This window comes from Vigna unguiculata, chromosome 6, assembly GCF_037176805.1.
Source record: "Vigna unguiculata cultivar grain cowpea cultivar isolate G323 ecotype 2 chromosome 6, ASM3717680v1, whole genome shotgun sequence".
In the NCBI taxonomy this organism is placed as follows: Eukaryota; Viridiplantae; Streptophyta; class Magnoliopsida; order Fabales; family Fabaceae; genus Vigna; species Vigna unguiculata.
This window is the reverse complement of record NC_140797.1, coordinates 26860999-26887942: the sequence shown is the minus strand read 5'-3', so window position 1 is coordinate 26887942 and position 26944 is coordinate 26860999. Positions and strand designations below refer to the sequence as shown.

General features: G+C 34.5%; 2 protein-coding genes, 1 long non-coding RNA gene, 1 other non-coding gene and 1 pseudogene across 8 annotated transcripts; 2 read left to right on the top strand and 3 right to left on the bottom strand.

The window, feature by feature from the left end:
• Positions 1 to 725: 725 nt before the first annotated feature.
• LOC146885705 (uncharacterized) lies at positions 726 to 1223 on the bottom strand. Its single transcript, XM_085675055.1, has one exon. The coding sequence runs from the start codon at positions 1221 to 1223 to the stop codon at positions 726 to 728; it is 498 nt and encodes a 165-aa protein (XP_085531181.1).
• Positions 1224 to 7380: 6157 nt separating this feature from the next.
• LOC146885703 (uncharacterized) lies at positions 7381 to 13003 on the bottom strand (annotated as a pseudogene).
• LOC146885704 (small nucleolar RNA R71) lies at positions 9270 to 9375 on the top strand. Its single transcript, XR_014996177.1, has one exon. It is a non-coding gene; the product is annotated as a small nucleolar RNA R71 (small nucleolar RNA).
• A 1580-nt stretch (positions 13004 to 14583) lies between the features above and the next one.
• On the top strand, positions 14584 to 17981 carry LOC146885702 (uncharacterized). The gene is made up of 5 exons (XR_014995480.1): positions 14584 to 14761; positions 14890 to 14973; positions 15243 to 15295; positions 17468 to 17575; positions 17699 to 17981. It is a non-coding gene; the product is annotated as an uncharacterized LOC146885702 (long non-coding RNA).
• Positions 17982 to 18149: 168 nt separating this feature from the next.
• Positions 18150 to 26715, bottom strand: LOC114187931 (CBL-interacting serine/threonine-protein kinase 3-like). Of its 5 annotated transcripts, none has more exons than XM_028076352.2 (15): positions 26454 to 26715; positions 25596 to 25820; positions 25291 to 25353; positions 24401 to 24472; positions 23982 to 24089; positions 23782 to 23862; positions 23292 to 23345; positions 23087 to 23212; positions 22918 to 23007; positions 22472 to 22594; positions 22258 to 22365; positions 19104 to 19217; positions 18956 to 19012; positions 18798 to 18872; positions 18150 to 18452 (listed from the first exon to the last, which is right to left on the bottom strand). In XM_028076352.2, exons 2-15 carry the CDS (start codon positions 25764 to 25766, stop codon positions 18378 to 18380), a joined length of 1317 nt encoding a protein of 438 aa, XP_027932153.2. In that variant the 5' UTR covers positions 25767 to 25820; positions 26454 to 26715; the 3' UTR covers positions 18150 to 18377. The 5 variants fall into 5 exon arrangements, with proteins under 5 accessions (XP_027932153.2, XP_027932157.2, XP_027932155.1 ...); XM_028076356.2 differs by lacking the exon at positions 26454 to 26715 and adding an exon at positions 25163 to 25202 and having other exon boundaries at positions 25596 to 25689; XM_028076354.2 differs by lacking the exon at positions 22918 to 23007.
• Positions 26716 to 26944: the final 229 nt, after the last annotated feature.

The following is a 26944-nucleotide window of genomic DNA, read 5'->3' as shown; positions in this document are numbered from 1 at the left end:
TGCACCAAAATCAAATTCTGCACCTTTTTCCCCCACACTTAGACTTTTCAATGGGGCTCAAAACAGTTCCAAGGTTCCTCACAACTCTAAGGTTGGGTTGATCATGGTTTTAAGGTTCAAGGCTTGTAATGAGCTGAAATATCACAAAAAAAAAAATAGGTCAATTAGGCTCAAAGTAGGGTGCAATGGAGAATAGTGCAAGGAAAAGTTGTTTGGCTAAGTGGATGGTTCACACAAAATGCCTAAATCCTCTCAAGAGTGTAAACAAACAAGTAGCATAAAAAAAAGAGTTCAATCAAGTTCTAGATCACATTGCAAGCATGAGTACATCACACAATGAAGAAATTTGGCTCAAAGCTCACTAAGGATATAATTCATCAAATCTGATCCATCATCTAACTCTCATGAGAATCCAACTAAACACAATGCATGAACATGTCAATCAGGTGTGAAAACTTCTAACTAAGGATGGAGAATCAAAATTATTTACATGTGCTAAAAAAATCTTTATTTTCATTCAGTGCAACAATGAAGACTAAACGACGCTCAATCAAAACACTAATAAACATGCCTAACATGACAAAAAAAAAAAACAAAATACCTAATCTTAAACAGAAAACACAAAAGCATTAAATGAAAATTGAAACCCCTCCCCCACACTTGAGTCCAACATTGTCCTCAATGTGAGTGAGGGTAAACAAACATGGTATGGTGATCCTGACAGCTTAGAGGAGTTCATCCTCCTCTCTCATTGGCTCAGTAAGACTGAGTTGTTCAATGCTCTCCTTTGGCCTTGATGTGTTGTCATGAAAGACTTTGAGTTGCTGGCCATTAACCTTGAATGTACTGTTGGTAGCTTCATCAAAAACTTCAACTACACCATAAGGGAAGACTTTAGTTATAACATAAGGACCATCCCATTTAGATCGAAGCTTACCAGCCATGAGTTTAAGCTTGGAATTAAACAGGAGCACTTTTTGGCCTTCATAAAACTCCTTTCTCAAGATTTTTTGGTCATGATATTTCTTCACCTTCTCCTTATAGATCTTGGAGTTCTCATATGCTTGCAATCGAATTTCTTCTAACTCTTGCAATTGAAGCTTTCTCTCTTTTCCAGCTTCCTTCAACTCCAAATTGCATCTCTTCACTGCCCAATAGGCTTTATGCTCAATCTCCACGGGGAGATGACATGATTTCCCAAAGACTACTCTGAAAGGTGACATGCCTAGGGGTGTCCTATACGCTGTCCTTTGTGCCCACAAGGCTTCATCCAATAGTTGGCTCCAATTCTTCCTATGTGGTTCCACCAATTTCTATAGCAGATTTTTCACTTCCCTGTTGAAAACCTCAGCCTGCCCATTGGTTTGGGGGTGATAAGGTGTGGAGGTTTTATGAGTCACCCCATACTTCAGGAGCAGTGTTGCTATCACTCTATTGCAGAAGTGGCTTCCTTGGTCACTGATGATTGCTTTTGGCACCCTAAATCTGCAAAAAATGTTAGTCTTGAGAAAATCTGCAACAACTTTAGAGTCATTAGTCCTGGTGGCTTTGGCTTCCACCCATCTAGACACATAATCCACAGCTAGAAGAATGTAAGAAAAACCAGCAGAGGGGGGAAAAGGCCCCATAAAATCTATGCCCCACACATCAAATACTTCACACACAATTATAGGTTGCTGAGGCATTTCATTTCTCTTTGTAATGCTACCTTCTGCCCTCTGGCATTTCTCACACCCTTTAACAAACCTGTATGCGTCCTTAAAGATTGTTGGCCAGTAAAATCCATTGTCTAACACTCTTCTTGTAGTCCTTTGAGGCCCAGAATGGCCTCCAACCGATGTGTCATGACAGTGGTGTAGAATAGCTTCAAACTCACCATTAGGGACACACCTTCTTATCACTTGATCACTGCAGAACTTCCAAAGGTAGGGGTCATCCCAAAAAAAATGCTTTGCATCTGCTTTTAACTTGTCAACTTGAGCTCTAGATGCATGAGAAGGCAAAATGTTAGTAGCCAAATAGTTCACAAGGTCAACATACCATGGAATAGAATTACAAGAATGTAAAGAATATAAAAGTAAGTCAGGAAAATCATCACAGATTGGCACTGTGTTGTGTGTGCCCTCAATTCTGCTGAGATGGTCAGCAACTTGATTCAAGGCTTTACTCCTATCCTTGATTTCCAAATCAAATTCTTGTAGGAGGAGCATCCATTTCATCAGTCTTGGTTTGGCATCAGATTTCTTGAGTAAATACTTTAGAGCAGCATGGTCGGTAAAGACAGTAATTTTGGAACCCACCAAGTATGATCTGAACTTGTCCAATGCAAAAACAATGGCAAGCAACTCCTTTTCTGTTGTGGTGTAGTTGCTCTGTGCAGGATCCAATGTTCTTGAGGCATAAGCTATGACATAAGGAAATTTTTCCTTTCTTTGTGAGAGAACAACACCTAGTGCGTAGTCAGACGCATCACACATGAGCTCAAAGGGGAGCTCCCAATTTGGGGGTTGCAAAATAGGTGTTGTAGTGAGCCTTCTCTTTAATTCATCAAATGCCTTCTTGCATGGCTCATCAAACTCAAAGGGTGCATCCTTTTGTAGCAACTTGGATAGTGGTAATGCAATGTTGCTGAAGTTCTGGATGAATCTCCTATAGAAACCTGCATGTCCAAGGAAGGAACGAATCTCCTTCACAGTGGAGGGGTAAGGTAGAGAAGTAATCACATCAATCTTGGCCCTATCTACTTGAATGCCTCTGTCAGATATGAGATGGCCTAAGACTATGCCTTCACTCACCATGAAATGACATTTTTCATAATTTAAAACCAAGTTAGTCTCAATGCATCTCTGCAAGACTCTATCTAAATGATGCAAACACTCAACATATGAAGTGCCAAACACAGTAAAATCATCCATAAAGACTTCCATGCAACACTCAATCAAGTCAGAGAAAATGCTTAACATGCACCTCTGAAAAGTAGCAGGTGCGTTGCATAAGCCAAATGGCATCCTGGTGTATGCAAATGTTCCAAAAGGGCATGTGAAAGTAGTTTTATGCTGATCCTCAGGTGCAATATGTATTTGCATATAACCAGAAAAACCATCTAGGAAGCAATAATGTGTCTTACCAGCCAACCTTTCTATGAGTTGATCAATGAATGGGAGAGGAAAATGGTCCTTCTTAGTGGCTTGGTTGAGCTTCCTATAGTCTATGCAAACTCTCCATTTGTTGGTAACTCTTGTTGGAAACAAACTATCATCCTTGCTTTGTACCACAGTAATTCCTGATTTCTTTGGCACCAATTGGATGGGAGAAACCCATGTGCTATCTGATATAGGATAAATGATGCCAGCTTTCAATAGCTTGGATACCTCCTCCTTTACCACATTCAAGATTGTAGGGTTAAGCCTCCTTTGTGGTTGCCTCACAGGCTTCCAATCATCTTCTAACAGGATCCTGTGCATACAAACAGCTGGACTAATCCCTGGAATGTCATCTAATGACCAGCCAATGGCTTTCCTGTTCTTTCTCAACACTTGCAGTAACTCATTTTCTTGCTCATCCAAGAGGTTGTTGGCTATAATCACAGGAAACCTTTCCTCCTCATCCAAATAAGCATACTTCAGATTTTCTGGCAGAGGTTTCAACTCCATTTTTGATTGTTGCTTACATGTCTTTTGCTCTAATGCTGCTTGTTGTGAAACATTAACCTCAATGTCAGTTTCTGCAAAACAACTAGAAAGGGAGGTTGTAACAGCAAATATCTCAGTGCAAGCAGCACAAGTGCTCTCAGTGCAAGAGCAATCTGTGAGTGTGTCTAAGTCTATATCAAAAAGATCAACAAATTCAGAAAGTGATAAATCAAAATCAACATCTAAAATGAAATCAACTCCTAAATCTATGTTTGTGCAAAAGTCAGTAACTGGTCCAGGTTTCACAGCATCACACATGAAAAATGGATGCTCGTATAGAATGGAGTGACCCTCTATTGGATAATTCATAGCTTCAAAGATGTTGAACTGCACTATATCATCTCCAAACTCCATAGACATAGTACCAGAGTACACATCTATTTTGGTCTTTGCAGTCATTAGGAATGGTCTTCCTAAGATCAAAGTGGATTGGTGCATGGCTCGATCATCCTATTTGGTAGACAGCTTTTGTCGCCTAAACTGTCCCAAACAAACTGAATTAATCACCCTTTACTAATGCAGTATAAGGATCAACTCAGGTCAGTCCAAGGATGGAGTCAATGCAATGAGTGGATTGAATGCTAAATACATGTTTTTGGGAGATTTTTTAAAAGCATAAAAGATAGACAAAGAAATTAAAACGAATGCATTTGTAAAGCGATGAATTAATGAAACTAACTCATAAAAAATATGCTAGACTCTTAAAAGTAGAATAAATGAGAATGTATGTAGCCATGAAACCAATGCAAGGATAACAAGTAGAAGAAATGACAACATTTGAAAGAGATAACAAAAATTGGCCTAGCTAGTGTCTAAAAATCAATAACAAAGTGATCACTAAGAAAAAGGGAAACAAAACCAAAATTGATGTCTACGTACTCCACTAGCTAGTGCCCCCTTTTAATTTAGAACTTGATTTGGCATATCACAAGAGCATGAAACCAATAAAACAGTGATTGAACCAAGCCATATGGAGCCAAAAACAGAGCTGCAGTGTATATCATGGAAAGCTTAAACAGTAACTGTAAATTAAACCTAATAAAAATGCAGAGTAACTTTAAACTAGGATGTATTCAACCAAGATGGATGGTCTGTGGACAGCAGAGAATGAAGTGCAGAACAAAATGAAAATATAAAATCAGAAGCTAAGTGTAAAATGCAAGCTGGAAATATTCATTGAAGACATAAAACTCCCACAACAGATTGAATTGACAAGAACATTCATCATGGGTTTCAACTTACATAGTCTTGGAATCAAAATAACAACTGAATAGCAAACTAAAATAAGACTCACAATCCATATCACAATGCAAAGTGTTCAGCAATTCATCTTCGAGGACCTTGAAGAGAAAAGTTTTTTAGAGAATCCAGAATGATGGTGTTGTCTAAGAGCTAACAAAAGAAAACTGCACACCAATGGTCCCTGAAAAACTCCCTCGTTCTCTCTATCCTTTTTTTTTTCTTCAATTCCAGCCCCCTCCCCTCTGCACCAAATTGCCTCTCCAAATTCCCAACAACATTCTGTCCAAAAGTTGCCAAAAGCTGATCCTGCTTTTTTCAGTGTGTGTGCTGCCAGTCCAAACATAATTTTCTTCTGTTTTGTCTGCTGATGTGGCAATGATGGCCAACCCTAGATCAGCTCCCTTTTTGGGCTATTCCATGTGCAGAGAAGAAGCCCATTAGGTGAAGAAAGGGTCTGCTTCAAGGCTTTGCTAAATGCACCAAATTTTCAACGAAAACATGAGGTGGTTTTTTTGCCTTTGTAACTGCTGCCATCTTCCAGAGTAAACTGCATCTCGCACAAAATTCCAAAAATTGTGCTCTACCACTTCAATTAAAGCTCTTTGAGTGTAGAATCCAACGCAACAAGAACCAACTCATTTGGACACCTTTAGAGAAAGTTATGATCAAAACAAGCAGCAAAGGTCAGTGCTGAAAAATTAGCGTTTTTCCGTCAGCGCCTAGCGGAAGAAGGATAGCGCCAGGCGGGAACGTGACAGTGGAAAATGATCCTTTAAGATGCGCCGGGCGGTAATAAATACCGCCAGGCGATACTGCAGCTTTTGAAGACAGCTTTAAAATATCACATTTTTAAGCTAAGATGAAAGATAAAAGAAACTAAAAATGGCAAGTGAGTGCAATAAGCTTCAATATGAAGGTATAGAAATTGAGTTATCAGTTTCCCATTTCTCTCCTCTTTATATTTTCTTTTCCTTTTAAATCTTTATCAGTCCACGTAATCTTTAAATTTCTCGCTGGAAATCCCACAGGTTGTGGAAAAATTCACAGGCCACCTGTGGAACACACTGTTTTTGCGCATGATCTCTTGAAGCAAACTCCACATGTCGTGGAAAAATCCATCAGGCACTTGTGGAACAAACTATTTTGAAACTCTCATCTTTGAAGCCAAATCCCCAAGTCGTGGAAGATTCCACCAGACACTTGTGGAACATGCTATTTTGTGTCTAACTTACTCCCTTCAGACCTGTTTACACCAATAACACACCAATCCAAATATATGATCCGAAACTAGATAAATCATGGGATGAAATGAGTCTAATAATGCACAAATGAATAAAAATGCCCTAAACTAATGCATGAATATACCTATATATTATGTGCTCTTCAAATTCTCCCAAGCTTAGACTTTTGCTTGTCCTCAAGCAAAGAAAATGTAATGAAACAACATAACAAATGCAAATAGAATGATGAGTTGGTATCTAATCTCAAATCTAAATTCATCCAAAAATATTCCAGATACACACATTCCACATATGTTAGGTCCCTAAGTGCAATTTTATCAATGAGTAAAGACACAAGACACTAAGGAGGAGAATCTTTTATGTGTTTTTAAAGTTCTCTGCAAAAACATATCTTCATAGGTTTCTAGCCTAGAAAACACTTACTTGCTAACTAAGCATGGATCCTCCACTCAAATGCTTTGCACTTTCCACACCCAGTCTCAAAGGAGTGTCTCTTTTCCCAGTAACTAACAGTCTCAAAGGGATGTCCATTTCACTTATTCTTATTAATAATTATACTTTTTTTTTCTCTTTTCTTCTTTTTTTTTCATTTTTTTATTTTGTGAAATTGACAAACATTTCTCCAGTAACCAATTGCAGTGAGTGTCACCTTATAAACCTAAAAAGAACCTCTTTAAGTCTATCACTCAAAAGTTATCTTCATTACATGTCGATTGTCAAGACCTCCTCTTGTGTAGTGTGTGAGTTCCCCAACAATTATATATAATGTGCTTCCCAAAATATAATTGAATAAACTTAGACTTGAGTTAGATTGATGTGTATGCTATGCAAATGAAATAACAAAATGAAATGCAACAACTAACATGCAAGTGACCCTCCCAAGCTTAGATGTTTAAGTTTTCCCCAACACAAACAAAATAATTAAGAATAGAAGGGATAAAACTCACAAAATTATTGGTAGTGGAATCGGTGCATTGTTGTCGACGTTGAAAGTAGCTTTGCTTGTGAAGTGACGAGGTTGTTGCTGCTTTAAAATTGCCAAAGTCTGCAACCCATGGCAAAGTATTAATAACTAGAAACTCCTCATCTAGAAACACCACTAAAATAGGTTGAACATCCTGTTCATCCTCATTAAACTTCAGTCTTGAAAGGTAATCAGTTATCAAATGTTGTTTCCCTTGTTTATCTCGGATTTCCATGTCAAACTATTGCATTAAGAGAATCCAATGGATTGATCGTGGCTTGACATCCTTGGATGTCCCTTCACCTCCACCTTTACTCTTGTTTAGGTCTATTCTTCTTGTAGTACTGAACAATGGCTTGAGAACTTCTAGTTGATGTGCGCATTGAACCACCTCTTCATCACTCACTTCTGCAAGTAACTCCTTTGCTTGCCCACCTGACAACAAAGTGAGCTCTAATGGATTCTTCCTCCCATAATTATCCATTTCTTTAAACACCAGAGACTCAATAGTTTCAGCTCGGAAACAATCCTCCTTTTCTACCTTGTGTTTCATTGCTTCATTTATGGAAAATGTGACTTTATCATCAGCCACTCTTAACATCAACTTGCCTTGTTGTACATCTATCAATGCTCTTCCCATGGCTAAGAATGGTCTTCCCAATATAATTGGAACTTTAGTATCTTTTTCCATGTCAAGGACCACAAAATTAGCTGGAAAGATAAATTTATCCACCTTTACTAAGACGTCCTCCACTACTCCATATGGATAAGTCACTGAAAGGTCCGCCAATTGGAGGGTTATCATAGTAGGCTTCACTTCTCCAATACCCAACCTTTTAAAAATGGATAAAGACATCAAATTGATGCTTGCTCCAAGATCACACAATGCCTTGCTCACCATTATATTTCTAATCTCACATGGAATCACAAAGCTTCCTAGATCCTTCAACTTGGGAGGTAACTTTTTTTTAATTATTGCACTGCACTCCGCTGTGAGCATTATGATTTCATCTTCTTAAAGCTTCCTTTTCTTAGACAACAAGTCCTTCATAAATCTAGCATAGCTTGGCATTTTCTCCAATGCCTCCGCAAATGGGATATTAATGTGGAGCTTCTTAAAGACATCAAGAAATCTGGCAAATTGTTTATCTTGATCTTTCTTCTTCAACCTTTGAGGGAATGAAATAGTAGGAACATATTCTCTCATTTTGCCTTTTTCACTCTCTTTATTTTTTTCTCCCTCACTCTTCTCCTCGCATTTTTTTTCGCTCATTTTTTTCACTATCTTTTACAATCTCCTCTTCTCGTGCATTTTTCTCACAACTCACATCACTCTTTTTCTCATTTTCTACCAACCTCCCACTCCTCAATTGAATTGCCTTACATTTCTCCTTTGGGTTTGGAATGGTGTCATTGGGGAATGTTCTAGGAGGCCTCTCCGAAATTTGTCGTGAAAGTTGACCAATTTGATTCTCCAACTTTCGGATTGAAGCTTCCTGGTTCTTGAGATTAGTCCTTGTCTCATTCATGAAATTAGAAGTCTGCTCCACAAATGTTGAGGTTTGCACCATTAATTTCTCCACAGCACTCTCCAAAGTAGACATCTTGTTTCCTTGGTTACTAGGTTGTGCTTGATATTGATAAGGAGGCCTTGGTTGATTGGATTGATTCGAACCACTCCAAGGTCTATTTGGTTGGCTCCTCCAAATTGAAAAATTATTAGCAAACTGATTTTGTTGTTGGCCCATTGCATTCATCTGCACCTCTTGTTGAGTTACTTGACACTTAACATTTTGATGCATTCCTCCACAAAAATCACATAGTAGAGACGTTGTATTAACTGCTTTTGCTTGCATATTCCCCAACTTCTGCGTCAACTTAGTAATTTGTTGTGTTAACAACTTGTTTTGGGCAAGGATAGCATCCTAGGTATTAACCTCCAACACTCCAGCTTTTCTATTTCGCCGGTCAAACTGCATATTCATTGTACTACTTGCCATTAACTCCAGAGTCTCCATAGCTTCCTTAGGTGTTTTCAGATTAAACGATCCTCCACTTGCCGCATCAAGAATTGCTTTAAAAGATGTTGCAAGACCATTATAGAATATTTGGACTTGCAACCAATCTGGTAAAGCATGATGTGGGCATTTCCTCAATAGCTCCCTATACCTTTCCCAAGCCTCGTACAACGATTTAGTTTTTGTTGCACAAAAGTAGTGATTTCATTCCTCATTCTCGCTGACTTGGATGGAGGAAAGTATTTGGTTACAAATTTTGTAGCCATATCTTCCCATGTAGAAATACTACCTTGAGGTTGTGTTTGAAGCCAACTTTTAGCTTTATCCCGTAATGAGAAAGGAAAAAGCCTCAAGCGGATTGCATCTGAAACTCCATTAATCTTCAAAGTGTCACAAATGGCCAAAAAATTCTCCATATGAGAATTAGGATACTCTGAAACTGCACCTCCAAATTGATTCTGCTGGATGACTTGTAATAGTGCAGACTTGATTTCAAAGTTGTTGGCTTGAATAGGAGGTCTCACGATGCTCCCTTGGTAATTATTTGTATTTGGCATCGAGTAGTCAAGCAGAGTCCTCCTCATAGGTTGTTCTTTTGCCATTGTTGATATGAGCTCCTTCTTATGAATTGATGACCCTGCTTTTCTTTCTTGCTTCTTCTTTCTTGTGATACTCCTATTATGTCTAGCTGTACGTTCAATTTCTGGGTCAAAAAGCAAGATTTTTTTTTGCAACTGTACCTCGTATAAACAACTTAAACACACAAGATTCCAACAACAAAAATCGTGTGAAAACAAATTAACAACAAACAAGATAATTAAAACAGAAAAAACAAAAAACTGAAAACACAAACAATTTTAACTAACTAAAACTTAAAACTCTCAAGCAAATTAGATCACTAATATCAATAGAAAATCAATCCTCGGCAACGGCGCCAAAAACTTGATGAATGTTTCACAAGTGAACCAATCGTTAACGTAGTAATAAAATATCGTCCTCTAGGATTGATTTGTTGAATACTAGATTCCTAATTTACATAATTTTGAGCAAATGCGAATCAATATAATTGCAAGCATAGAATTTATAACAAAAACTTTAATCAAGAGAAGAATCGTTAGAGGATTGATTTTGTACTTTTTTCTATAAAATTCTACTCATTTTCAATTGATGCAAGTAATGTAATCATCCACTTGAGTTTACTGAGAGCTGTTTTACCCTTAATCCCTTAGTAGGTAAAATCTATTTATTGAATTCGAACCCCCAATTCCTTAGGTCAATTTACAAAAATTCAATAAAATCATGAAAATCAATAATCATCTCTATTGCAAACTAATTAGATATGCCCAATTTCCCAATTGTGACATAATCTAACCTGTCTTGTTTATAATCGCAAGCAATCCCCAATTTCCCAATTGTGAAATTGCTTATAAATAAACGATAAAACCATAAACAGAGCACTGAGATGAAGAACATTAACAAACATCAAATGTAAAGAGTAGAACCTATAATCCAAAGTCTTACATCAATCCTCCAACAAAAAGAAATTAATTCTGCATAATGAAAAGAAAAACTCCAAACGGTAGCCAAAACAACAAACCAAATTGAGAGGAAGGAGAAGAAGGTTTTTTTTTTCGTGAACGCTCCCCTTTTATCTTTCCCCACGTTCTCTCCTTTGCTGAAGTGATTTTCTCTCTCCTTTAACCGTTTCCCCTTTCTCTCATCTTTATATTTTCTTTTCCTTTTAAATCTTTATCAGTCCACGTAATCTTTAAATTTCTCGCTGGAAATCCCACAGGTTATGGAAAAATCCACAGGCCACTTGTGGAACACACTGTTTTTGCACATGATCTCCTTAAGCAAACTCCACAGGTCGTGGAAAATTCCACCAGGCACCTATGGAACAAACTGTTTTGAAACTCGCATCTTTGAAGCCAAATTCACAAGTCGTGGAAGATTCCACCAGATACTTGTGGAACATGCTATTTTGTGTCTAACTTACTCCCTTCAGACCTGTTTACACCAATAACACACCAATCCAAATGTATGATCCGAAACTAGATAAATCATGGGATGAAATGAGTCTAATAATGCACAAATGAATAAAAATTCCCTACACTAATGCATGAATATACCTATATATTATGTGCTCATCAGGTCTTCATTTCATCACTCACCTTTCTCCATTTTCCAGTTTTCTTTAAAGATCATAACTTTTTGGGTGGTTGAATAGGTGGGTCCAAGATGTGAAAAGGAGAGAGAAAGGTTTCCATCAAACAACATAATCGTAGGGCTTGCCAGCGCCAGCCTGTTTTGGATGGGTTGGAGTGGGTTCAATGGTGGTGGTCAGGATCACCGAAGCATAAAAGTGGATATATGGCTTCGGGTGTACTAGAATCGAAGTAGAAACGTGATCTATGGCTTTGGGTCACACCCGAGGCCAAAAGCCTTCACCTTTTGGCCTCACCCCAATATGGCTCGGTTCGGGAACCAGTGTAGAACATAAAAAACAACCGCTGCCAAAAGTCCTTCCTGCACTGGTGATTCAACCGTCTATCCAATCAATATTATAACAATTCCTAAATCACAAACAAAGTTTATTGAATTCCATGAAATCAATAAAGGATTACAACGGCTCGTTCACAAATGTATTATTTAGAGACAACTGGCTTTATCTTGTCATGAGTTTTAAAAAGGAAAATGATTTGCAAATTAATGTTTGAAGTAGTTTGTATCAGTCCATATGTTAATGTTAGGTAAAGGAAAACAAAGTCACCAAACAATAACAATATATTATGCACTGCAACAGCATCCCAAGAGTACAAACTTGGGGCTCAGAATCCTTTATGAATATAGTAATTAAGAGAGTCAAATGGAAAAATGTCAAAACTATGAAAAAGGCAAAATGGTTTAGTTTAGCTGCTTAGCTCCTTACACAAAAGCATCGATCTTGAAGATCACGCATGTAGCAAGAAAAAAACGTAAAAAAAAAAAAACGACTACATGATATGGCCCATATAATTGGATGACAACAAATGAAAAATTGGTCTTAGTTCCAAAAAGTTAGATACACCGTTACAACAGCCAAAGCTGTCAAATTAGGGTTTCAAAGAAAAAATTTTGTTCATTTTTTGTTGATTACAAACATAGATAAAATTACAAAAGTAAATATAACATATCTATAAATGAAACACGAAAAAATATGAGAGGAAATTGAAACAATAAAAGAATAAATATTCTTCAGATGCAACTCATACCTTAACTGAATTCGTGGTGGTGGATTTTCGAAGGGGACGGTGGACTTCGCAGGGACGGTGGACTTCAGAGGCATGGTGGAGAAGAAAACTGCTTTTGGTCTGCGAGACACGATGATATGCGAGGGTCTGCAAAGTTTTTTTGAAAATCAGCTTTTGGATTCTTTTTTCACTTTGACGGCAAGGAAGTTAATGGTAGGTGACAGCAAGAAAGTTAATGGTAGGCTAATTTTATTAACCCCTTCAATCACGTGCTAGTTCGTTTGATGAAATTAAAAAAAAAAGTAAATACCATTTTCTTTATTTAGCTTATATATATATATATATATATATATATATATATATATATATATATATATATATATATATATATATATATATCTTGCGGCAAAGAACTAGGTCATTGGAGGTGTTGGTATAATAAATGAGTGAGGCTGCTTCATTAATAGGAGGGAGAAAAATTGTTTTCAATATTTACTACCGAGCAACTTAGGAATTATAATATATTTTGGAGGTATAGAAGAGAATCTATTGGAGGTGTAGGGAGAGGCCCCAAACATATTGTTATTGTGGTTCCCACTACATACCCTGCCATGGTTTGCATAGCCCTTACAAAACTATACAATTATGTTATATATATATATATATATATATATATATATATATATATATATATATATATATATATATATATATATATATTGTTTCAAAAGTAAAATAAAAATTAATTTGAGGACCTTGGTTAATAACTAAATTAAAGAGATTAAGGTTCTATATCTAATTATAAGGTTTTTCCACAGCAAGTCATCAAGAAAGTGTAAAATAAAAGAAAGACAGATTAGGAAAAAGAAATTGGAGAACATAGAGAATGAATCATGCATACTCACACGATCTCATGAATCAGTACCCTAGTATGGTTAATAACTAAATTAAAGAGATTAAGGTTCTATATCTAATTATAAGGTTTTTCCATAGCAAGTCATCAAGAAAGTGTGAAATAAAAGAAAGACAGATTAGGAAAAAGAAATTGGAGAACATAGAGAATGAATCATGCATACTCACACGATCTCATGAATCAGTACCCTAGTATGATTTATGTATGTTAGATTTATGATTCTTCCATTATGATATTTCTCCCAAATTAAGTTTCTCCAAATTAATATGAACCCTAACTATGATTTTAAGAATTTTTTGTATGAAATTGACCTGAACCCTAATTATATTTTCTCAAATTTGTATAACCCAACTTTATAAAATGTTGATATTTTGTATTTTCAACTGCGTATAATAAGTTAGTTGAATAGTCTTGAATTAAAATAAAAATTAGAATATTCATTTATGTGAAATCAATAAATTAAGAAGATTAAAAATTGAAAAGTTTGAATTACATGATTTAAGTAAAGAAAATATTTTTTTAATTAAAAAATTATATATAAAAAATCTTGACATCCCTAAATATATTCTCCAAGTTTCGTACTGGTTGTACAACTGACAACTAAATGCACTAATTTTTTTTTTTCTATCAATAACTTAAGTTGATGTTCTTTTTCATGCTTTTTTTTTCTTTATATAATATTGTTTTCTTAGTATCTTTTACTTTGATATTGTTTTGTTGGCATCTTTCTCTCAAGAGTATTGTTGTAATATGCATAATGACATTATCTAATTATAATAGCAATAAATAAGAAATAGATCCCTACTAACACTACAGGATTTATTAGATTTAGTAACATTTTTATGTTACATTTATCTTAAATGTTACCTTATAAATGGTTATAGTAATACTTTTTAAAAAATGTTACTATAACTAATTAAAAATGTTGCATGGTTATTATGATATTGTAACATTTTTAAATAAATGTTACTATAAATAAATAAATAATTTTCACTTTTTTACCTTAACCGTAAAATTTAAAAATATAACAATAATTTTATTATAATATTGAAATAGTTAATATTAATTTAAAATTTAATATATTAAAGTAATATTTTAATTTATTTTAAAATAAAATTAAAGTAATATTATAATTTATTTAATTATAAATTTAAATTAACAACCAACCTTATACATTATTTTCGGTTATTTAAATTATAGATGGTTACAATTTGAAATCAATATTTTAAATAAATTTATAATTGATTAAAAACAAACATTAAAATTTAGTTCAGATTTAGAGTATACGTTCATCCCAACCAAACCTCCGTGCTTCTGTTTCCCAATTTCTCCAACATCCTCTTTACCTCAAACTCCTAAACCTAACTTCCGTGCTTCTGATTCCCAACTTCTCCAACATCCTTTTACCTTAAACTCCTGAACCTGTCAACATTTCCCTTCTTCCTCCAAATTCTACAGGTTTGATTTTGTTTCCGCTAACTCATCTTGTAGTCATTGCGCTTTCCTTCTTCCTCCAAATTCTGCGTTTTCCTTCTTCCTCCAAATTCTACGAGGTGTGATTCTGTCTCCGTTGACTCATCTTTCAGACATTGCGTTTTTCTTCTTCCTCCAAATTCTACGAGGTGTGATTTTGTCTTCGTCGACTCATCTTGCAGCCACTGCATCTTCAGGTTCGTGTCTAAATTTTGAGTTTATTTTGACAATTTTGTTTAGTGGAATTGGGGCTTCGTTTTTTGAATTGTTTGAGTGGAATTATGGTTATGTTTGAGTAGAATGTTTTTTATGGCTTCTCTTTGTGTGCCTACTTCTTAAGTTTTCATATTGTCATGGTTATTCCTCTGCCCATGTTGTACTGTAAAATTTGTTGTTGGAATGTGAGAAAATAAAAATTTTCATCTATGTTGTATTATTGTATTATGTCACTAGTTATGCATTTCAGGGATTTCAAGGCATATAATTCTCCTCAGCTTTGTTCCTGGAGTCTTGTTCTTGGTGCGTGACTTTCTTTTTTTCCCCTCATTTACTCTATAAAAGCAACAACTATTTGTGTATATTTTATTCAACTGCTGCAAAGACTGCATTCTGATGGTCTATAAATTGTCCTTTTTATTATTTTGGTGTAATGTGGAATTGTTCTATGGTCTTATGATTGGCCAAATTATTTTCCTGTCCAATAGGAGCAACTGATTAATGCCTCTTTTTAATATTTAACTACACAACTATATATAATCTTGATTTTTAATAGATAGAGCAATTGGTGACTTTAAGAATGAACTGTAATGAATTTTTATTTTTTGCCTTCTGATCACGGTTGCCCTAATGGGAAAGCAACCTTTCTTTTCCCTTTAAATTAAAAAAATAGGAGGGTTACTACAAAAAAGAGGAAGCAAGGGAGAAAATTAAAAAAAAAAAGAGAGATATGATGAGGAGATATTTTAGAATTAAAAGGAGTGGAAAAAGGAAGAAGAGAAAGGAAGGAAAGTAAGTAATTATGATTAGGTTGTACATGATGATGCTTTTTTCTATCCATTTGTCAACATAGTATGATTCACAGCGTGTGAATCATGGGATTCTGTCATGGATTTTCCACAACAATTAGACATGAATATGTTAAAGCAAATCTAGTTTATTTACAATGGAGGCACCCAAAAAGTCAAAAAAAGAGGAGAAGGAATTTATTTTAATTGTTGGGGCATCTCATAACTTTTCTTGTCTCCAATTTGCCTGCAAGCTGGAATTAAGTGTTGCAACATAATTATGTACCTTGCCAAGAAATTATTAGTTACTTCTAAACCATTATTTCTAATCACAACTTTTGTATCTAAACTCTTCAAACAAAATTTTAGTTTTAATATTAAAGAACACGAAGGCAACAACATAAGTAAGTATTGCATCTTGTCTGGTTTAAAATGTGAATAAAAAGCCTCATTTTGTGAGATTTAGATTAAACAGGTTTTATTAAGAAACCTTGGTGTAGTTAATTAAAATGATAAGAACTCATTCTAACTTATAGTCTGTTTGGATAAAAGAAACTAACTATTTATAGAAATATATAAAAAAGATTTATAAATTAAAAAAAATTACACATAAAGTCATTTTGATTTATAAAACTATTAATTACTTTCTTTCTTACAGATAAATTTATATTTGATGTTGTATGTTCCTTAGTTGAGCTTGAGATGACCCCTATATTGTCATTTATATGTTCAAATAGGATTTGATGTGATTTCTCTTCTTAAAATAAAAGAACAACTGTAACTCAACTATATTATTTATAATTCAGTTCTGTTGCAGTTTGGTACACAAATTTTATACAAATGTAACATCACATTATTTTATGAATCTAACAAGTTACATGTATTCAATAAATTCAATCATTAAATAAGGTGAGAATATATGTGAAATTATTTTATATGCAAATCAACTTATAAATGTATTGGAATTTTTTCCTCAAAATCTTTTTATCAAAATACATAAGTTATTAGAAAAAAAAAACTATATTTTCCATTCACTGATAAAACAATAACATTCACACAAGGGTATGAGATTATCAACATGTTAAGATTACACAGTATGTAATTTATACATCTCAAATTCCTACTTACTCCTTTTATCATCAGTTTATTATGTAGTTATTTTTCTTATGTAGTTAGTTCTGTAAAAAATTTATCTGCAACTTTGCTGATAGATGCATGATTTTTCAAGACTTACCTATGCATATCCTAGAAAGCTAAACTGATAAGTCACTATGTGATATATCAGTTTTATTCTGTGTTGTATATTCTTTTGGAAGAATCATTTTGTTTGTATTTGTTCTTAAGATTCTCTATATCACCTTCATGCTCTTGCTTGTGCTTTCTATTATAATCACCAACTTTTTTGCTCTAATATTTCTTTTTGTATAAATATAGTTTTACTTGATCCATATATATATAATAGATCAATGATAAAAAACAGAGTGTGGATGATGCTTTTTCCAAACATGGTCTTATTATTTATTGAGAAGCTCAGTTTTTCTTTATATTCTTTCTGTAGTCTTAACTTTTGGCTCACTTAGATGCCATATAATCTTTATTCGTTAGTTTCTCTTAGCCACAAGAAGTTATATTATAAATAACTTTTGGCTAATGTCTTGTTCCCTGTCTTTTTTTGTTTAATTGACAGAGCTAAAGGGGTTAAAACTGCAAATGGGTATATTTACCTTACGACAAATCAAATAACTTCAACAAAGCCAACAAAATTGGAGAAGGAGGGTTTGGTCCTATGTACAAGGTAATTTGGATAATATTGCATACCCCCTCAATTATTATGAGTCTATTTTAATTGAAGATATTACTTTTGAGGGAAAAATCAGCATTCCAACCCAACAACTATATTGCATTGCTCCATATGCAGGGAAATTTATCAGATGGGAAAATAATAGCAGTGAAGCAGCTTTCTTCCAAATCAAGGAAGGGGAATGTTTTGTATGCATGATATGATTACACTATGAAGCAATAAACCAGAGAGGTTATTAAATTGCAGACCTTGTTGAATCAGATTTAGCCAAGTATAGTTAATGATTAAAAAGCAATTGAGGATGCAAAAACCAGAGAGGTCTACTCAGTGCTTACAAAAAACTAAATTTGTAACATTTTTCTAATGTTAGTAAAGACACTAATTAGTAACATTTTTAAAATGATGCTAAATATAGATAAAAATGTTGCTAAAGCCTTTTTGTAACATGTACTATACATAACATGTGTATAAATGTTACCTTTGCAAATGGTAACATTTTTTTAGGCTTTAGCAACATTTTTTAAATGTTATTAAAACTCATATATCTAGTAGTGTAACAAAATGGATATATACAATGTCCAAGTAAGTTTTTCCATATTTCTTGTTTCATGAACATAGTTCAACATTACAAGAGTATTGACATAAACTCGATTTTCCAACAATAATTCAAGGAAAACATTGGTATATGCCCACCAAACCTACCAAAGATAATGTGGACAAAAATCAATGATAGCAATGGATCATAGTAGGACATTGCTATACCCCAAAAAAAACAACATTGGTGGTTGCATCAACTTCACTTCGCATCGTCCATGTCATCTTCATTTTTCCAAACAACATCCTCCAAGCGAGTTGAAAGATTGTTGTAGAACTGCATAGTGTCAAACAGGCAAATTCTTTTCAATTAGAATTAGAAGGAAGGAACACAAAGGTGTTAAAAACCACACCATTCTGAATGTTATTAAGCAAAAACTTACATAATGTCGGAGATTACAAATATTACTTGCAATATTATTTCACTAAGATCACATTTCAGAATTACCATTTCTAAAGATACAGAAAAGAGACAACAGAAGGTAAAATGGATGTGAAGTGGAAACTATTTTGTTCCACTTCAGAAAACTAAGGTTTCAAAAGTTCACAACAGAAGAATTATATTTAAAATGTAGGAGATACTACAGAAATCAATTCAATGAGAAGGGAGAGACAAGGGTACCTTAAGGAACTCCAATGTATCACCTTTAGCTTTATTAATCTTAACTACGTGAAGAGAAGGTGCCACCTGAAATATCTGTTTAAAATGCCAAGAGTAAATCAATATTCAATATTATGAGAAATGAGGCTCTACATCACCCAAAAATAGCAACGATGTACCTCTGTGGCAACATTAAGGTTTCCCTTCCTTCCAGCTTTCACATTTTTAAGCTTCATCTGTCAATGATTATTTCTTAATTAAAGAAAATTAACATTAATGGAACTAAATGAGTGCATGTACATAATAAGTTGCACAAGCTTGGCTTACCTTGAAATTTTTCTTCAGCACATCAAAACCAAGAGGTTTTGCAGCTTCTTCAATCTTGTTGATTATCTCATTGGCAGAGCATTTTGATGTGAACCTTATTTCTCTTTTAAACCCCTGTAACCAATAACTTCAGATTAACAATCCGCACATTAATTTAAAGTAAGAAACCTCATAAATTAGGCATTGCAAATCAAAGGCTCTCATCCAAACCAGGTTATAATAAAGTTAACTAGGTGATGTTTGGAACAATTTTTTGTCTTAAAAGTTAAAAATTAAGAGTTTTAAATTTATTTGTTTGGACATTTTTAGCTAAAAACTCCTCCTTTTAAACCCAAACCTTTGTTTATTATACGTTTCTCGTTAAGAAAGAAAGAACACAAAAAGACCTTGTGAAGAATTATATCGGAAACTCCCAATACTGTACACAACAGACCTTGAGAAGTGCTCTTTTGTGATTGAAAGAAAAACTGTGTAATACTTCACATTGTGAAGCATTTCCGAATAAGCTTAAATTGTGCTCTCTATGAGATTGTCTCTTTTCTTTATTTTCTTGAAAGTTTTTAATCTCGAATGCTAAGGGAGAACCGGACGTAGGCCGTTAGTTTGGGTGAACCAATTTAAATCCTTTCTGTGCTTGTTCTTGATACTAGAGGTCTAGTTTAACCCTGGACGAAAGTGTTTACAGGTTCTATTCAATCCCCTCTTCTAGAGCTCATTTGTTCTATCACTAACCGTGCTACCCCTAAATTCAAATCCACCCCTCCTAAATCAAACAAGAAAAAGGTCTCCTTAACCGTATGCTTTTCCAGTTGTACCTCTACATACATGCCACATCTACTCCTCTGTTTCTTGAGTCCATGTTCTTATATTACACTGTATGATGAAGTTGAGTTCAACTTTCTAGCCAAGAAGAGATAAAATTATGACTCGTCCTACTATCTATCAATATCAACATAAATCTTCCCATCACTCTTCCTTGTAGTTTGATAGTATGGGGTTGTGTCAATCCTCCTACTGACAAAACAGACAAATCCATGCTCTGACATTCTTAATCAATGTATTCTTCTCCTCCCTTCCGCGAGAACTTGCCATTCTCCATCTACCTCATATCCCCCACTTCTTAGGATCCCTCATCTTCAGCCAAGATGATAACCCCCAAATTCTTTTCAGCACAATGATGCCCCTAGACTATATGCTCCTCCACAATGGAAACATCTCCCCTCTTCTCTTCTAACATATTCAGGTTAGGGAAAGTTTCTTGATCCTTGGTTCCTCAAACCCACTGCTGTGTTTCCTCCTATAGTTGAATCATATGTAGTGCTGAGTGACCCTTTTCTTGCATTGTTGTCCATACTAGAAGAATCTTGCATATTTCTAGTACCTTTAAAGGTTTATGCACATGAAACTATTTCAGCTCCTCCCTATTCTGAAAATTGGTATTAATTTGCACCCCCACAAAGAAATATCCCAACAATTGTTCTTCAGACACATGCAGAGCTTGTGACACCAACATTTCAAACTCTTTGGTATAATCGTCCACCTTATCATTCTGTCTTATTGCTGCTAACCTTTCAAACACAGTACTTCTCCCTGCATCCAAATCTCCTATTCAACGCCACTGCAACCGCTTTACAAGATGGATTCTTGGACTTCTGACACCAAAATTTAAATGGCTTGCGTTCCCTTCCATGCTAATGAGAGGTTCCCTTCCATGCTAATGAGAGCCAAACATAGATTTTCCTTTGAAGTGACATTCTGAACTTTAAAAGATTTCATCCTAAGTGATCATTCTCCTCAAATGTGGTAATTCCTTTCCACCCTTTTAGTCCAAGGCTTTAACAATTCTTCTCCTTCCTCATTTGATCTACTAACATCTTTCGATCTTTCTTCCTTCTTCTCTTCATCATTAATCGAGTTCTCCCCTCCTTCAAACACTTTCTCACTTTTCTTGATGTCCTGTACTAGTTCTTTGATTTTTTTCATATCCAACAAACTTTCTTTCGTTACGGTCATATCACCTTCCAACTCCACAACCACCTTCTCTTGTTCATTGCCCATCTTTCAAGCTTGCTTAGTTGTCGACTCTCCATTTGGTTCCTCTGTTTTCAGATCCGGCAGGTCGGACTAAATTGTTATGATCCAGAAAGAAAAAAAGCCAAAAACGTAGAGAACTTGTGCAGTATTATATCAGAAACTCTCAATATTGTACACAAACAACCACATATAAAGAAAGATACCTCCTTTCACACAGGGTACTCCCTCTTACGACAGAAAGAAAACTCTCCCCACTAAAAAAGACCCCAACACCTCCCAAAGGAAAACTATACACAGACTTTCTCACAAGTCTCTCACCCAAAACAACTAACTGCATAACTACATTATATTTTTAAATTTCCTTCTATAATACACCTTCCACTCTACCATTATTTCCCTTCCTAATAGTTTCACTGTCTTGTTCCAATTAATTCAGGATGAGAAACAGCGCAAGACGAGGATATGCAAAATTAATCTCCTTAATTGTTTTAGAATTTTTCACAAATGTTTGGTTATAGTCCTTTTATGAAAATGAAAAATAACCTGGCTAAAAAGAACTAGGTTCTCCTTAATTCAGTATGCTGAAATTTAAATAACTTAGTAGCAATTCATGCTTTACTATATTTTATATTTTATTACTAAATCCTAAAAAGGTTAAACATTTCACACTATATAAATGGTGTTATGAGTAAAGTAATAAATAATATTGAAAGAGATAATTATAGAGAGTAACAGTGTGTAATGGCAGGACACTTGATCTCTTATTTATAGCTTGATTACAGTTAATCGATGGAGTACTTAAGGGGTAATTAGGAGGTAAACAGATGCTAATTTGCATCCCAATAATCACTAACTAACTTGTAGCATGGTCACTGTTAAATCAACATGATTATTGTTGACTACATATTCTAACATAAATGATGATTTTTACTATTATAGTAAATAAAAACCTGAATATCCAATGAGACATGCCTGTGGGGCTACACTCATTTCCTTGGTATCTGGAAACCTTTCCACATCTCAACCAGATTCCTGGTGGATGAGAATTGGAGAGAAAAAAAATGGATGCTAAAGATTCATCATTATAATAAAAACAATCCTATCATATGAAGTTAAAAACCTGGTCTACGTCAAACAAGTTTTCTAGGTTCAGCCCTTTGGACAAGGATATCAATTCAAATGCATTCATAGGTGTTGGCTGATCTTCCTTCTCTCTTACATTGTGTACCTGCATTTTTTGAGAAAATCCTTAATATGAACCTACTGCTCTGTGTTCAATACAACAATGATACAGAAAACCAATACCAAAATCATACAGGGCATTTTCAACATACTTCACTGTCTTTAAAGATGGCCTCAATGTCATCAGTGTTTCTCTCCTTTGTCTCCTCAAAAACTGGAAGTTTGTATTCTTTTTTAAACCATTCATCACGCAGAATCTCCGATACAGTGATACGCTGCAATGAAGTTATAGAAAATCAGAAAAACGAATGAAACAATTAAAGGAACAATGAAACTATTTGATTATTACTTATCATCTTCTTTTAAATATTTGTGGTTTATGCAACAAAAATCAAAGATAAGGAGATTACAATAAGTGAAAAATAGTGAATCAGTCAAATGACATAGCTAACTCAGTTTCAAAAAATACAAATATTACAAGTGAAATGGCTCTTTTAATTTAGGAATAAGGATGCAATTTCAGTTGTAATGAGTTCAAACTTTTCAAACTGTCCAGAGAGCTATGTCATTTGACTAAAAGGGTTCATTTGCATCTTACAGCCACGGGGTTGGGATTTAAGATTCTAGTTATCAATTTCCTGGCACTAAAAGAAAGCCAAGGGGGGCAAGTAAATTCAGCAGCTGATATCTGCAAACCAAGAAATGAAAATAATAAACACAATATACAGGACAATAATAAAGTCATGCAAAAACACAAAAGTGCTTACTTTTTTATACAGGTTCAGAATATTAGTGTCATCAAAAGGCAAGTAGCCTGCAAGCAATACAAAGAGAATCACACCACATGACCACAAATCTGCAGCTGCCCCATCATAGCCTCCATCATTAAGGACCTACTAAACAAGAATATATGGTTACAGGATTGATTTTAAATGTAGAAAATTTTGTAGTTAGCATATAATTTGTCTGCACCTCAGGAGCAACATAATTTGGAGTTCCACATGTTGTATGAAGCAGTCCATCATCCTGTCAAAAGACCAGTTTGTCATTCATATTCAAATTCAAAACATGTGGATATTATGAGATAAAAAGAACAATTACTTGGCCAGGATCTGCCACAACTTTGGTTGCCGAAAAGTAGAAAATTAACGAGCTTATCTTTTGAGATTCAAATTTTCAAGACTAATTTCCCTACTTATATAATTGAAACTTGTTTGATTTTACATGCCAATTATATTTTAGTTTTGTTCCCCAAACATACTGAAAAATCAAGTTTAGTCCTTGTGCTGTGTTACTCCTGCATGCCATAGTCGGGCTTCAAATTAACTTACAATTGCCAAAATCAGGCTAAATTTACCATTTTTCCTTATATAGAGGACTAAGTTAATCAATGGTGCAAATTTTAAATTGCAAAATGATGTTTTACCCAAAGTTAATTCAGAAGGCAATGAATCATTCTTACCCTGACTTGTTGGGAAAGTGCACTCAATCCAAAATCAGAAATTTTAAGGTTCCCAAAAGAATCTAATAGTAAGTTCTCTAGCTGCAGAACAAAGTTACATAAATAACAATGAAACAAAAGTAAGTATTTTTTTATCTTCTTTAATCAAAAAGAATAAATTAAGGAATCAGCATATTGCAAATTGGCTGAAAGGGCTTTACTTTCAGGTCTCTGTGGTAGACACCTCTACTATGGCAATAGTCAACGGCATTTATAAGCTGCTGGAAATATCTGCGTGCTTCCTTTTCCCTCATTCGTCCACTGTTTAGCTTCATAAGAAAAAAATACAATTAAAACTTTTAACAAACACTTTTTCCATTTCAATAAAATTGCAACTTATGGACTAAGACACACAACACCCTTTTACATGTCAAACTATGATACCAGTGGGGATTGAAGGACTTAACAAGCACGAAAAAGGTAGAACACAACTATAGAATCATAAGCCAAATGGAGTGGGAGAACCCAAAATGTAATCTAATATGTATCCACTTTATATTCTCCTAATCAAGTTCCAGATCAATCGTAAATGAAAGAAAATTACAACCAAATAGGATCTAAGAAAAATTTAGTTACTCACTATTTTATGAAAAAGCTCTCCCCCAGTCACAAACTCTAAAATAATGTATATTTTTGTCTTGCTCCCCATGACCTGCAAATGAAATATGAAATCTTGCATGATGCACTTTAAGAAATGAATTTAGTGTATAAGGATTTGTTTGATAAATAATTTGGTAATTTGTTTCGTGCATAAGAATTCTAATCTTTGTTCTTTGAATATCAGCTAGAAAGCAAATAATGAGAGAGTAGGCCACTCAGTTTGATAGGGTATTTGTTATGAGTCTTGAGTATTAGCTTTAATGGAATGTATGCCAATCACTTTTGGCGGTCTTCAAGCCAGAAGTGGCAAGGATGATTGACATCAAATTAAGTGCTTAATTGATCAGAAAGATAATCATGCTTATGGGATAGAAAGTTCACCCGTAAGGTGAAGAAATATAAAAACAAGAAAGCAAAACTGAGTTGAGATTTCCTTTTGTTAGACAGAGTGAATAAACATGTTTAGAACCTTAAGTGAAGGAGGTTACTTTCAACATTTAGAAAACTTTTATAATCCTTTGACTTCAAATATTGTTTTATGACACTTTGACAAATTTCTTGAACGGTAAGCTAAATTCTTTCAAATCGACTGTTTTTTTAAGTTCTATGCCCAAACACTGGTTTTAAAAATAGGAAAACTTTAGGCAAGGAAAACTTTTAGAAACGATTAAATGCAATGAAAGATATAGTAAAGATATCAAAACATAGGCCAGTAAATTGAGTTCATAACAGAGTTGATTACTCTTTGCATCAGCAACATTTGAGTCAAAGTTTATCTGTTCCTAATAAAAAGAGAAGAATATCTTTGTCAAAAAGTGAGGGACAAGATATTGGTTGTGCGTGTAGTATTAGAGAGAGAGAGAGAGAGACCTCATACAGTTGAACAACATTTGGATGCTTGATCAACTTCATTGTGGCTATTTCTCGCTGGATCTGTGAAAATACATCAAGAAAACATCATAGACATATTTAACTTCCTCAAGTGAGGCTCTGCAGCAACTTCACTACAATAGATGTATTTGAAATCTGAAACCTAATGCCTACTGAAACTCAGTTGAAGAAAAAAACCATGCTTAATCAGTATCTTGAACCAATTACACATAAAAATGTATGCCTTAATAGTACATGGGAAGGTAGAACAAGAGTGTAATTTAAAAGAAAATTTGTTGAAGTACCTGCTCAGCCAGCATATACTTGAGAACCTTCTCCTTGTCAAGAATCTTAAGAGCCACAGGGTCCCCAGTCTCAGAGTTCCTTGCAAATTTCACCTTTGCAAATGTTCCCTCCCCAATGGTCCTCCCTACCTCATATTTACCCACTCTGCGCTTAATTTTCTGCCCATTCATCCTCTGTGATGGTTCAACTTTATTACAATTTCTGCCAAGATATGAAGTATCTACCTGAAAAGCACATCACAATCAGTTCCTAAGCAAACTTTAACAACAGTTAAGTTTTTAACCAATGGTTAAAAAATGTCTTATTCTTTGATGAGAGGTTAGAAAATCTCATTAGTCCCTGTGGTTTCAAAAACACTAAAGCTGAAGTCTTGGATGAAATGCAACTTAGCCACTGACTCAATTTTATTTTATTTTTTTTTCAAAACACCACCCTAGAGATTTTATCTTTCCCCGCTTTAGAATGGTGCACGATCAATAGCAAAACAAAACCCCAGAAATACCATTTTTTAACTAGTTAATGCAGAAATGCACCAGAAAGAGATCAAAGAGAACCATGTTTCCAACTGTAAAGAAGCCATGAGATCTTACAGTAGTAACCAAGAACTTTCAGTTAAAACTAGTCTTAAAACCAGAATTCAACTGGAATAGGAAAATCAACACAACATCACTTTAACAAAATATAGATTTCGGAGACTGCATTTTTGATAAAGTATCAAATCTTAAAAAAAAATTATCAAACCAGAGATTCTCCAGCATTTCAGAATCCAATAATTGTAGAATCATGTCATGTTGATGCATCACTTAAATCATTCAACAATAGCACAAGGGCACTTGTAAAAGAGAGAGAGGCAATACCCTAGCAGGTGATCAATCCCAGAAACCAGAAGTACAGAAGAAGATAAAACCAAACTAGTGCTCGATTTGCATTAACAGATATATAAAAGAAAATAGAGGAAAAAAACAAAAGCTAATAAAAAGGTTGCCTTAGAAAAAAGGAAGGGAAGAAACAAAAAGGGGACCACTTTTCTATGAATCAAAACGCATGCTGAGAATGAAACAACAAAACATAGAATCAAGATAAAGTTTTCAAATTTCTAGTACTAGCACACAAGCTCTTCCAAAGGGAAATATTCCAAATTTACAGAATAAGAGTTTGATATCTAGCTACATGAGTGGTTGTGGTTAATAAAAATAATTAATAAAAAGAAAAGAAAAAGTGCTCACATACTTGAATTTGATATACAATAACAAGAGTAAGATTTTGTAAATGCAAAGGGAGAGGTGATAAATCCTAATTTTATATATGATAGATTTTGTAACAGTCCATTAAATTATTGACATCCATT

What these genes read in the sequence shown, in the direction of transcription:
- LOC114187931 (XM_028076352.2), bottom strand. Translation starts at nt 25,766, where the DNA reads ATGAATGGGCAGAAAATTAAGCGCAGAGTGGGTAAATATGAGGTAGGG. An exon ending in AGTATATGCTGGCTGAGCAG is followed by an intron (nt 25,354 to 25,595) that starts GTACTTCAACAA and finishes GTATTTTCACAG; the next exon opens with ATCCAGCGAGAAATAGCCAC. An exon ending in CACTTTCCCAACAAGTCAGG is followed by an intron (nt 23,346 to 23,781) that starts GTAAGAATGATT and finishes GTCTTTTGACAG; the next exon opens with GATGATGGACTGCTTCATAC.
- LOC146885705 (XM_085675055.1), bottom strand. Translation starts at nt 1,223, where the DNA reads ATGTCACCTTTCAGAGTAGTCTTTGGGAAATCATGTCATCTCCCCGTG.